The 10,964-nt window shown below is 56.4% G+C and overlaps 1 protein-coding gene across 1 annotated transcript; it reads right to left on the minus strand.

The window, feature by feature from the left end:
* Positions 1-824: 824 nt before the first annotated feature.
* LOC102424644 (homeobox protein MSX-3-like) lies at positions 825-2,672 on the minus strand. The gene is made up of 2 exons (XM_006098985.3): positions 2,390-2,672; positions 825-1,782 (listed from the first exon to the last, which is right to left on the minus strand). Exons 1-2 carry the CDS (start codon positions 2,601-2,603, stop codon positions 1,370-1,372), a joined length of 627 nt encoding a protein of 208 aa, XP_006099047.1. The 5' UTR covers positions 2,604-2,672; the 3' UTR covers positions 825-1,369.
* Positions 2,673-10,964: the final 8,292 nt, after the last annotated feature.

The raw sequence follows: 10,964 nt of genomic DNA on the forward strand, positions 1-10,964 counted from the left end.
CAGCCTTCATTTCCAGCAGCTTCTACTTCAAGAATTGGGTTAGTTTCCATTTAAAATCCATCGTGAATTGTCATTTTCCAGAAACACAGGGAGAGTAATGGCCAGTAATAGGCAGTTTAGGGCACTATCATCAATACTTCTGGGACTTCTCCACTTCTCCGAAGCTGTCTCCTGTGGGCAGCACCTCAGCAGCCCCCCGAGTGAATAAAACCGAGCGGGCAGGCCCAGGGAGAGCCAGCACCAGTGACCTGAGGGAAGGGGCTCTGCGTCCCCTCCCTATGGTCACCTCTGGGTCCTGGCTAAGCTGGGAGGCAGGGTGAAGGCGGGGAGGGGGCTGCCCACAGCGAGGATCAGGCTGAATGGTCGAGGGGGCTTCCATCCACCCAGGCACCTTGACAGTCCCAGTGCAGAGTCCAGAAGGAGAGCTGAGGCAGCTGGGAGAAGCCTCAGGAAGGGTCAGACCGTGCTTCCTCCCTCGGGCCCTAGAGACCTGAACAAAGAAGCAGAGCAGGATGCCAGCAGGTCCCTGGCTATCCTGGCCGAGTTAGCCAGTGCCCTTCGTATGGACCCTGAGCCTTAGCAACTCCTCCTCCCCAGCCCAGCACCAGTCTAGGATCCCTGGGGAGCCCAGCGGACAGGGCCTGCGGTACACACCCCCCACTGTGCTCTCCATGCCTATCCGCGGCTCCGTGGCCATCCTGCCTCTCTGTGTGGACACACCCCCTACACACACCCACATCCCCACACAGACACAGGCACACAGTCCACAGACAGCACCTTGCCTCAGGCTCTCTAATAAAAAATAAATACGGAAAAAATCCCCTAAACCACGTGTGAAAGTTTCCATTCTGCCACGATGGTAACAAACCTAGTTAGTAATCAGTGCGCTTCATTTCAGCAGTCCTGGCACCAAACTGTTTTCATTTCTTTTGCGGGAATCCGTTTCTTGCTGCCCCAAGACAGTCTGGCGAATCCTTCTGATAGGAGCCAGTTACCGAAGCAGGGGTGTCGGAGGGAGGTCTCACAGAGTAAACTTCAGAATACGTACTTTATTGGCTGCCTTGTACAAATAGGAAGCTCCACCCGGCCACCGTATGAAACTGTGTTCACTGTCTTTCAGGAAAGTGTCTAGAACAAACATTTTTTTTAAGTTCTTAAATATCTGTAAGATACCCACAAATAGGCTTGAGGCATCAATTATAACATTGTATCAACAACAACAACAAAAACCTGAAAAGCAAAACAAAAAAAGACCGACGGGATGCAGGGGGTTTTCCTGGAAAAGGGGTGCGCAGCTCGCCCTGTCCTGCGCCGCCCTGTCCTGCGGCCCCCCCAGGCCACCACCTGGCAAGGCGTGTGCCCAGGTCCCCTAGGAGAGGTAATACACGCCGTAAGCAGTGATAGGCGCTGCGAAGAGTCCTGGCACCTGAGGCAGGGTGCCCGTAGCACCGCCATAAGCGCCCGGAGAGCCTTGAAGGTGGGTGCCCAGGGGGAAGGGCAGGGCGAACGCGGGCAGCAGCGGCTTGGCCTCCAGTTTCAGCTTCTCCAGCTCGGCCTCCTGCAGCCGCTTGGCCTTGGCCCGGCGGTTCTGAAACCAGATCTTCACCTGTGTCTCGGTGAGGCTCAGGCTGCTGGAGAACTCGGCCCGCTCGGCGATGGACAGGTACTGCTTCTGGCGGAACTTGCGCTCCAGCGCCAGCAGCTGGGCGGTGGTGAAGGGCGTCCGTGGCTTGCGGTTGTTTTTGTGTTTTCGGAGGGTGCAGGGCGGAGGACTGGGGGCGCCTGGGAGGAAAGAGAAGCACACATGGGGTACTCAGACGCCGGCAGTGCGCTCCCCTTTCCGACACTCTTGGATCCCCTTCCCGGCTCCGTGATCGCGCCCACCGAGGAGACGAGACCCCAAATGCCACAGGGGTAAGATAAGCAAGGCACCAGGGAGACGGTGCGTGTAGGGGAGGGCCTCTGTGGACTCGGGCTCTGCTCCCCAAATCCAGGGCCCCGCACCCCAGGGACGAGGGGAACTCTGCCCACTTGGAGAGGCGAGAAGCTGGTGCTGGAGGCCGCCTCAATAACAGAGATGCGGGCTTGGCAAAGCGGAAGTTCACCGTCCCGGGGACGGCCCGGGGCTCCAAGAAGCCTCAGGGCTTTGGGGTGCCCACTCCGCTCCCAGGTAGAGCGAGAGCCTGGTTGTGTGGGGCGCGGGAACGGCTGCGGGGTGTGCGCGCGCCCGACGGCTCGGGTGGGCTGGCTTCTCTCTTGGTACTAAGGCAGGGCGGTTCGTGGCTGGTCACTTTCCGAAGTTAGAAGCGACAGCGCCCCTCCCGCCCTGGTCCTTCGAGCTGCCCCGGGCGGGCTCTCGCAGTCTGGGACCGTGCGACAGGGCACTTACGTGGGGAGGACGAGCGGGCGGCCGGCGGGAACCTGGCCCGGGACTCCGCAGCGCCCCGCGGCCTCTCCTCCCGGGGCTCCGCGGGCTCCGGGCCCAGCCGGTGCTGCGCCTCCAGCAGCGACTCGACACTGAAGGGCAGCGGGCCGGGCCCCGCGCGGTCCCCGCCACACGTCCTGAGCCCAGAGGAGTTCATGACGAGCGACGCCGGGGCCATGCGCAAGCCAGCGGGCGCGGGGCTTGCGGGGCCCGGCAGGCGCGTCGCGGGGGCAGCACGTCGTGCGACTGCCTGGGACGCGGAGGCGACCCCGCCCTCCGTACCCTAAGAAAAGGCGGTGTCCTTTTCATGAGCCGCTGTCCAATCGCCTTGGCCGCTGTCGCATGGCCCAGGCGTCCATTGGCTTTGCTGACCCCGGGGGCGGAAAGGATAGGGAGGGGCGGGGCCGCCGCCTGGCACCCGCGCGTCCATCCCGGGCCCGGAGCCCTCCTGGCGCGCCCCTGGCGCTCTCCCTGTGCCCGCCGCCTTCTCCCGGAGCGCTGCGTGCCCGGCCCACGCTCCTCCTGTCCAGGAGGCTGCTGAGACGCCCCGAGAGCACCCGGAGCTGGCCTCAGCCTCCCCACTCCGAAGAGTGGACAGCGGGCGCAACGGGGCGAGGTCGTGGTCCCAGCACCCGCCCTTGACCGCGCGCAGATCCTGCGCAGCGAAGAGCTTGGCGCCAGGCGCCTCCCGCCTCGTCGTCGCTCTGTCGCTCGCCGGCTGTTCTTCCCCTCTGCACCCCAACCCCAAGCTGGAACCCTCGGAACGTGCCTTCTTTGGCCCCGGCGCTCTCTCCTCACCCTGGGGGCCCATTTGACGGACCCCGCATGCAGACTGGAAACTGGGTTTCCTCCATTCCACCACCTTGAAGTAGGGCCGAGGTGCCCTTGCCTCCGAGTGCTTTCCATGCACCTGTAGCGGCAGAGCGTCCTCTGGGTCAGGGGCCGCCCCTCCCACTGCCTGGGCGTCCCGCGGCCGGGTTCTAGGAGCAGCCGGTGGGGACCTCGGGGGAGGCGACAGGGCCCAACCTCCTACCCGCCTCCGACGCCGGGCTGGGGACCCTGGAGGGGCGCCTCGGGCGGTTCCTGGCCAGGAACTCGGAGTCTGCCGCTGGGTGTTAGGTTCACCTTCAGTCTCTTCCGCCCCGCACTTGCTCGGAAAATCGTCGTGAGACTGGGACCTGTGGGACCTGGGAAAACCCAGCCGCGAGGGGCCTGGGGGGCTGGGGGGGGGGGGCGGGGAGCGGGCTTCCTACCGACCCGGGTCGGCGGGGCTGCTCCCGGAGGCGCCTGCAGAGGCGGGATCCCCATCCCAGGCTCGGAAGAAGAACCGAGGCCCGACAGAAACCTGTGCTTACTTGAATTCTTTTTTCCAAAACCGGACCAATCTTTGGTTTAAAACCTTCTTGAGTGCTACAGAGGAGGCGCCACTCCACAATCTCTCCTTGAGTTTTAGAATAAATCATGAGATTGGTTTGCGGGTAATGACTATCTTGTTAATATCCCAGAACACAGAAACAGCAACCTAAATCGATTTATATTTATTTTTGAGAAACTAAAGTTGCTTTAATGAAATCCAGCTTTTGGGGACAGTGTAACCGTCTAGCTCAGCCAGAAAAATTCAATTAGAAAGTTTTTTTCTCCATGCAAATGTAGAAGCAAGGCTGAAAGGGGCCCTCAGACCGGCCCCAGGGCCAGGCCTGGTGTCTGCTGCAGGATCAGCTCTTTCTATATTCCAAGATGGATTGCCCCTTACTAATGTAATAAAGATGTTCTGAGTTGATTGAAGATAATTGCATCATTAAAGCATTTTCTTTGAAGGTCTCTCTCCTGGTAGTTTATCTTTAGCAGGCCACTCACGGGAGTGTTTGAAGAAGAATTTTAATAAGGATGACAGCCAGCTGCCCCAGCCTGCCCCACATCCGCTCAGGACTCTGGGAAGGTGGTATCTGGGTGGATGAGTGGGTGCCCGAGCTGTGGCCTGGCTGGCAAAAGGGAAGGATGGGGTGTCAGGGCCAGGCATGGGTGCCAACCTTCGTCAGTCTTGCCCTTCCTTGTGTGTGTCTGAATTAGTGCCTGAACCTCCTGAAGAAAGCAAGGCTGGGCTGGTGCTGACCAAGCCCCTATCTGGCATGGCACCACAGGGAAGTAGAGGAGCGAGGAAGGATGCAGGTGGGGCAGAGCCCCTGTGGGGGAAAGGGGGTTTGGCCATGAGAACACAGACCCAATGCTCAGCACAAACAGCCTTCAGCACACCAGTATCTCCAGCCCCTGGGGATGGGGGGCTGGCCAGAAGAGGCCCTGGGAGGTGGGGCATGGAGTGGTAGGGGTGAGAAGGGACCCCACTTCTGTCATATGGTGGCTTTGGGCTCAAAAACCCATGTTCCACGTGGAAAGGGAGCCTAGACACTGTCGCTGGCTACCAGGTGGGACAAAGAGCAGGGCCCAGGAGCAGGCCAGCCAGGTGTGTTGTGTGGACAGGGGGCTGGGCACAGCTGGCCCTTCTTGAGGCATGCAGATGCTCAGGCTGGTGCCCATCCCCATCCCAGGTGTGCCCCTGAAATGATGGCAAACCCTCTCTTCTTTTCTAATATAGCATTCAGTACTATGAATTTCCCCCTTGGTACGGCTTTAGTGGCATCCCACAGTTTTGATATGTTTTCATTTTCACTCAATTCCAAATATGAATTTCCCTTTTGATGTCCTCTTTGACCCTGAATTAGAGTGTATTTACTTGGGAATTTTCCAGGGATGTTTCTGTATTGATTTTTAGGTTACTTCCATGTCAGAGAACACACTTTGTCTCACATAAGTCTTTTTACATTTATTGAGACTTGTGTTATGGCCCCAAATATAGCCTGCATTAGTCAATGTTCTGTTGTCCTTGAAAAAAATGTGGATTCTTCTGGTGCTGGGGGTGGGGGGGCAGTCAGTAAGTGTCACTTGGATCAAGTTGGTTGATATGCACCTGTCACTGTATCATTGCTGATTTTCTGCCTACTTGTTCCATCAATTATTGAGAGAGGGGTATTGGAACCTTTAATACTAACTGTGAGTTTGTCTATTTCTCTTTACGGTTCTATTTGTTTTTACTTCCTTTATTATTAGGTTCATAAATGTTTAAGAATGTTATGCCCTCTTGACAAACTGACTCCTTTATCAACATGAAGTAGTCTTTATTTCTTTAATTTCTTGGTTCTGAAGTCAACTTTGTCTAATATTAGAATAGAGACTCCAGTTTCCTTTTGACCATGTTAGCATGGTTTCTCTTTTTAATGTTTTTACTTTAAACATAGTTGTATCTTTATCTTTAAAGAGTTCTTCATGCCCTGGCTAGTGTGGCTCAGTTGGTTGAGTGTCATCCCTTGCACCAAAAGGTCGCTAGTTCAATTCCCAGTCAAGGCACTTGCCCAGGTAATGGGTTCTTTCCTGGGTCGGAGTTCATGTGGGAGGCAACCACTGAATGGTTCTCTCTCACATCAATGTTTCTCTCTCTCTCCCTCTCCCCTCCTCTCTCTCTAAAAATTGAGTATTTAGACTACTTACATTTATGTACTTATTGATATGGTTAGGTTTAAATCCATGACCTTTATTTTATAAATTCCCATCTGTTCTCTGTTCAGTCTTTTCTCTTTTTTTTATCAATTGAATATTTTTTATTATTCCAACATATCTCCTTTGTTGACTTATTTAGCTTTAATTCTTCTATTATTATTTTAGTGGCTGCTTTAGGGTTGACAGTATGCATCTTCAGTTTTATCACAACATACCTGCCAGTGATACCATCCCACTTTGTATATAGTACAAGAACTTTACAGTAGTATCTGGGGTCTCCATTTCTCCCTCCAGAGCCTGATGCTATTGTCAGAATTTTTACTTCTATATGGTATAAATCGCACACTGATTGATGTCATTTGTTTAAATGGTCAGTTATCTTTTAAAGAGATTTTTTTTAAAAAGTCTTTTCTATTTCTCCATGTAGTTACCATTTTTGGTGCATTTGCATCACTCGGAGCAGAAACCATAGGGAGGCCAGCAAGGCAGTGCTAAGGGTCCATTCTGAGGGCAAGCCATGCAAAGCAGCCTTTGTACAGGCCTTGACTTGGGAGGAGGAAAGGGAAAGCTGGAACAAAGAGAGGTGTTGAGGGCAGAGGCCAGTGCCATGGTACTCAGAGGAGGGGCCACGGGACTCACAGGGAGGGTCCACAGTGCTCAAGGAAGAGAAGCCAGGGCGCTCAGAGCAACCAGGTGGCAGCCTGAGACGCTGTCAGTATCTCTCCATCAGCACCCTCCCAGGAGTTAAAACGGCCCACCCAGAGTCTAGGGCCTGTGTAATTCTGGCCATTTTTGGAAAACGCAATGCACATGTAAGGTCTCTCTGGGGAAGAGCCCTTTGTCAGCACCCTCTGGCTGAGGAGGGACTTGTGGGAGCAGCAGGGAAAGGTGGAGATGCAGGGCAGCAGGAGGCCCTATGTTGGAGGGTAGGCGTGGGGGGAAGGTGGGAACTGGGGCAAGAGGGTGGGTCCTGGGCTGTGGGTCAGGGTTTTATTCTGGAAGCACGTGAAGGGACTGGGGTGCGCTGGGGCCCCTCTTGCCTCCAAGTCACCCGCAAGCCTACTAGGAGGACTCTGGGAAGTTCATGGACGTATGTCGATGGCACTTGGGCAGAGACATGATGTGGCCACGTGGAGAAAGTGACAGCCTGGAGCGTGGTGTCCCAGCCAGGAGTCCTGAGGCAGCCTCCACCTTTGGGAAGAGGGAAGGCAGAAGGCAGACCTCAGTAGTTCGAGGCCTTACTGCTTTTCTTGGCGCTGCAAGAAGAAGTGGCCCAAACTGGTTGTTGCCAGGTACCAGGCTTACCCCTACCCCCAGCCATCTCACTGTTAAAGGGACCTGCCCTCGAGGACCATGGATGAATGCGCCCCGAGTGGGTGCCAGCTCAGTAGTATGGGCTGAGAAGGCAGACACTCCAAACCCCACCTGAGGAAGAGACAGAGGGGTCTTCCTGGGCCACTGCTCCCCACCCGAAGGCCTTCTCCCAGCCCCGCCTGGAGCACCCCAGCACCTTCACTAAAGAAGCTTGCATCCAAGTTTCTGCTGTGGTGCCTGGCTCCTTTAACCATGGCTGGGGGTGTCATCTGGGGGAAGCAGGGCTCTCCCAGGCTTGCCCACAGTGTGGGAGGAGTGTTCAAAGGGACTGAATAAACAGGCAGTACCTAGGGGACAATGGGCAGCTTGGTCTCCAGGCGGGGAGGGACCTGTGGAATCCCAGTCTGCCTGGGCTCTGGAGTGGAAGCGCAGGGCTGGGGCCTGGGGACACGGTGCTTTGTGCTCAGGGTTAATGAGCTGGAAAATACAATTGGGCATCCCGGGCTGTGAAAATCGCTTTGGGGCAGCGGATCACTTAGCTGCTAGGAGAACCCAGAATTGATTTCCTTTGTCCCAAGGGCCAGCACATCCTTGCAGAGGCTGCAGCCCCCCAGGGCCTCCTCTGGGAAGACCTCAAAGAGCTCAGCCTTCGAAGAACTCTGACTCGGCCAGGAACCCCGGAACAAGAAGGCTCTAAAAACAGGCAAAACAGCAGACGCCTTTCTCCTGCCTCTCCGTTTTCTGCACTCCACCCACCCTGTCCCCGCTTTTGTAAACTGGAATAACATACCCCTGGGACCCTGGACCAGGCTCCGAAAGGCTCCTCTGCTCCTGTTTCAGCCCCTAGGGATGGACACTGTGGCCTAGCCCCTTCCCCAGGAGGTCAGCTGGGCCAGCCCCACCCAAGGCCCCACTTAGCCCCTGCGTTGCCCAAACACCATATTCACTACATGATGAATGTCCCGGGCCCATGGTGGGGCGGGAGGTGCTGTTCTGGACAAATCGCAGGAAAGGTCCTTAACGGGGTCACAGGGTCATGGACATGTCACCGATTTCTGAGCAGAAAGTGCCTGACACTTGTGCTTATTGTGTTCTCACCCAACATTCTGCTTAGACATTGAAGACGTTTTTGAGGGCTGGCTCTTGCGGACGAACATGTTCTGTAAAACAGCCTGACTCAGGGCAGCTGGCCTCAGAATTCTTGTGACAGGCTTGCTGGTGGCCTAGGGGAACGGGCCAGCAGCTGAGCCGGGGAGGGGAGGTCCAAGGTGCTTCACCTCTCTCGGCTGCAGAGCAGCTGTGCCCCAGGACCATGCTGCAGAGGCCACCACAGGCAGTCAACTCAGACCTTCACGTGGAGTCCAGAAGATCTGTTGGTCATTTCCTAGTTGGGCCTGGAGTTCAGAGCTGAAACTTTGGTTCCAGACCCCACTCCTGTGGTTTCCAGAAGCCCAGAGAAGCTAGAAGTGTTTAAGGAAGGCCTGTGAGTCCCAGGGGAGTGGTCTCAAGACAGAGGGGTATGGAGGGGCTCTGGCCTCAGCAGGGCGGGCCCTGGAGTAAGACACAGGAGGACAGTGCCACCCTCAGAATGCCATACCTACCGGAAACCTGAAGAGAAGAACCCCCACAGCCTGAGGGCTGACACAGCCCCTTCTTGAATTCTCCTCCTTGCTAGTCACTGACTTTAAAAACCATGTTGTTTCAAAACAAATGCTGCCTCCACTCTGCTAATGTTCATTTCCTCCAAAGGTTTTCTGTTTCCTTCTCCCTTCATCCCCAGGGAAGATCTCTGTGATCCCCAGTAATGAGCAACATCAGACTGTGAGAAGCCTGAGGTTGGGGAGATGCCTGGGAGCCGCTGCTTAGGGCTGCCCATCCACCCACTGTCCTGGGCCAAAAGCAGGCCAGGCAAGCTCCACACACTGGAGGATCTAGCTGCTGAGGCCTGTGGGCATGAATTGGCCTGTGAGAGGTGCCCAGGTTTCAGACCCTCACCCGCCCTGAGCACTCCCCTGCATTGCCCAGCATGTGCTATCGCTGGTCTCTCCCACTTCCTGGAGCTCAGAGCTGAGCACAAGGGCTGGTTATACATGGGACTCGAAAGCAGCCTCCAGACCTGAAGCTCAAGTTGCATTCCTGGTTCATCCTGGCTCTGCTAAGGGGCTGTGACACCTGACCTGCGATCTTAACCTCTCTGGGCCTCAGTTTCCTATCCAGTCTCCCCCACATAAGCAAAAGCAAACTTACAAAGCAATCCATTAGTCTGGTCAGCAAGGTCCCTGCCCACTTCCTTCCCATCCCCCGCTTCCCCCCATCAGCCAGGCCCAGAGGCCCTGAGGAGGATGGGTAGCCAATAACAGATGGTTGCAGGTGGGCTCACGGAGAAGAAGCAGGTGCTACTCGGTCCTACCGCTCAAAGCAGGGAAGGGTGTAGCCATCCCTGTCCTGGGTCTGGTGCCAATGGTGCTGGCTCTGGCTGCCTGGGCTTTGAGGGGAGAGGGCACCGATGGCCAGTCCCTGGGTCAGATGACGAACAACAGGCTCTCTGCCCACTGAGAAATGGGGGTTCTGCAAAAGTGCCCTCAGCCCTCCCTGACCCACCTTACAGCAGGGATAGCGCCCAGCCAGGATAGGCAGGCGGGAGGGCCACTCAAATTGCTGAGCCTCTGTGGGAGGCTTGTAATCCTGCCTAATCCTGTTGGGCCTCAGATCCCTGCGAGGGAAGGAAGACCACACATGTGGCCTCACAATGATGCAGCCTGGCCATGGCCACAGGCCAGGGCAGTTGCTCTCACTCAGCCCTGAGCCCCTTGGGGTCCTGGGGGTCTGGGTCCAGGACCGGCACACAAGGCATCGAGCTGACAGGCCAGCTCTCTGTGGCTCATGCTCAGCCTGGTCGAGGTCCAGGACCTCCAGACTCCAGAGCTGGGGCCTCCACCTTGGGCGGGTGGGCCAGGACCAGATGGGAGATCTTGGAGCTGTCCTGGAGTTTCATTCACACTGGACACTCGGGAAGTCCATGAAAAGAAGTGTGTCTCTGAGCTGATGGCCTTAGTTCCTGAAAATGGCCAAGTTGGAAGCCGTAACTTGGTGTGGGAGCCACATAGGCCAGCCCTAGAGGGGGCAGCCTCCCCAGCCCACCCCTTACCACCTGGGCCCATGCCTGGTCATGGGGAAGGTGACCTCAGGCCACTTAGGCCTTGTCCACCCTCTGCAGTGGCTGCTGGGTAAGTGCCTCCACCTCTCCAGGGACAGAGTAAATGAGGGTGGCACTGGGCAGAGGGTCACCTCAGCACACTCCCCACATTCGGGTAACGATAGGTTGGGGGAACCCAGAGAGTGAAATCTGAGCAGAGACTCTAATGCCAGGAGTGTTGCAGGGACAGAGGCTGGGCCAGGGAGGCCATGTGGAAGGAGAAGATGAGGCCGGAGGGAAAGCAGGATCACAGGGTCATGAAAACCATGGTTGGGACTTCGAGTTTTGTTCTAAATGTGTGTGTGTGTGTGTGTGTGTGTGTGTGTCAGCATCACTCTGGTGCTCTCATCAGAGGACTGTTATCTGCTCTTGCCCAACAGATCACTCCAGCAGTTGACAGTGTCCGCCTGTCCTCAGGGACTGCTGAGACCTGACCCAGAGCCCGCCCCCTCCCTCAGTGGGTGGGAGGAGGGGGCT

Source organism: Myotis lucifugus, unplaced genomic scaffold (assembly GCF_000147115.1).
Source record: "Myotis lucifugus unplaced genomic scaffold, Myoluc2.0 scaffold_255, whole genome shotgun sequence".
In the NCBI taxonomy this organism is placed as follows: domain Eukaryota; kingdom Metazoa; phylum Chordata; class Mammalia; order Chiroptera; family Vespertilionidae; genus Myotis; species Myotis lucifugus.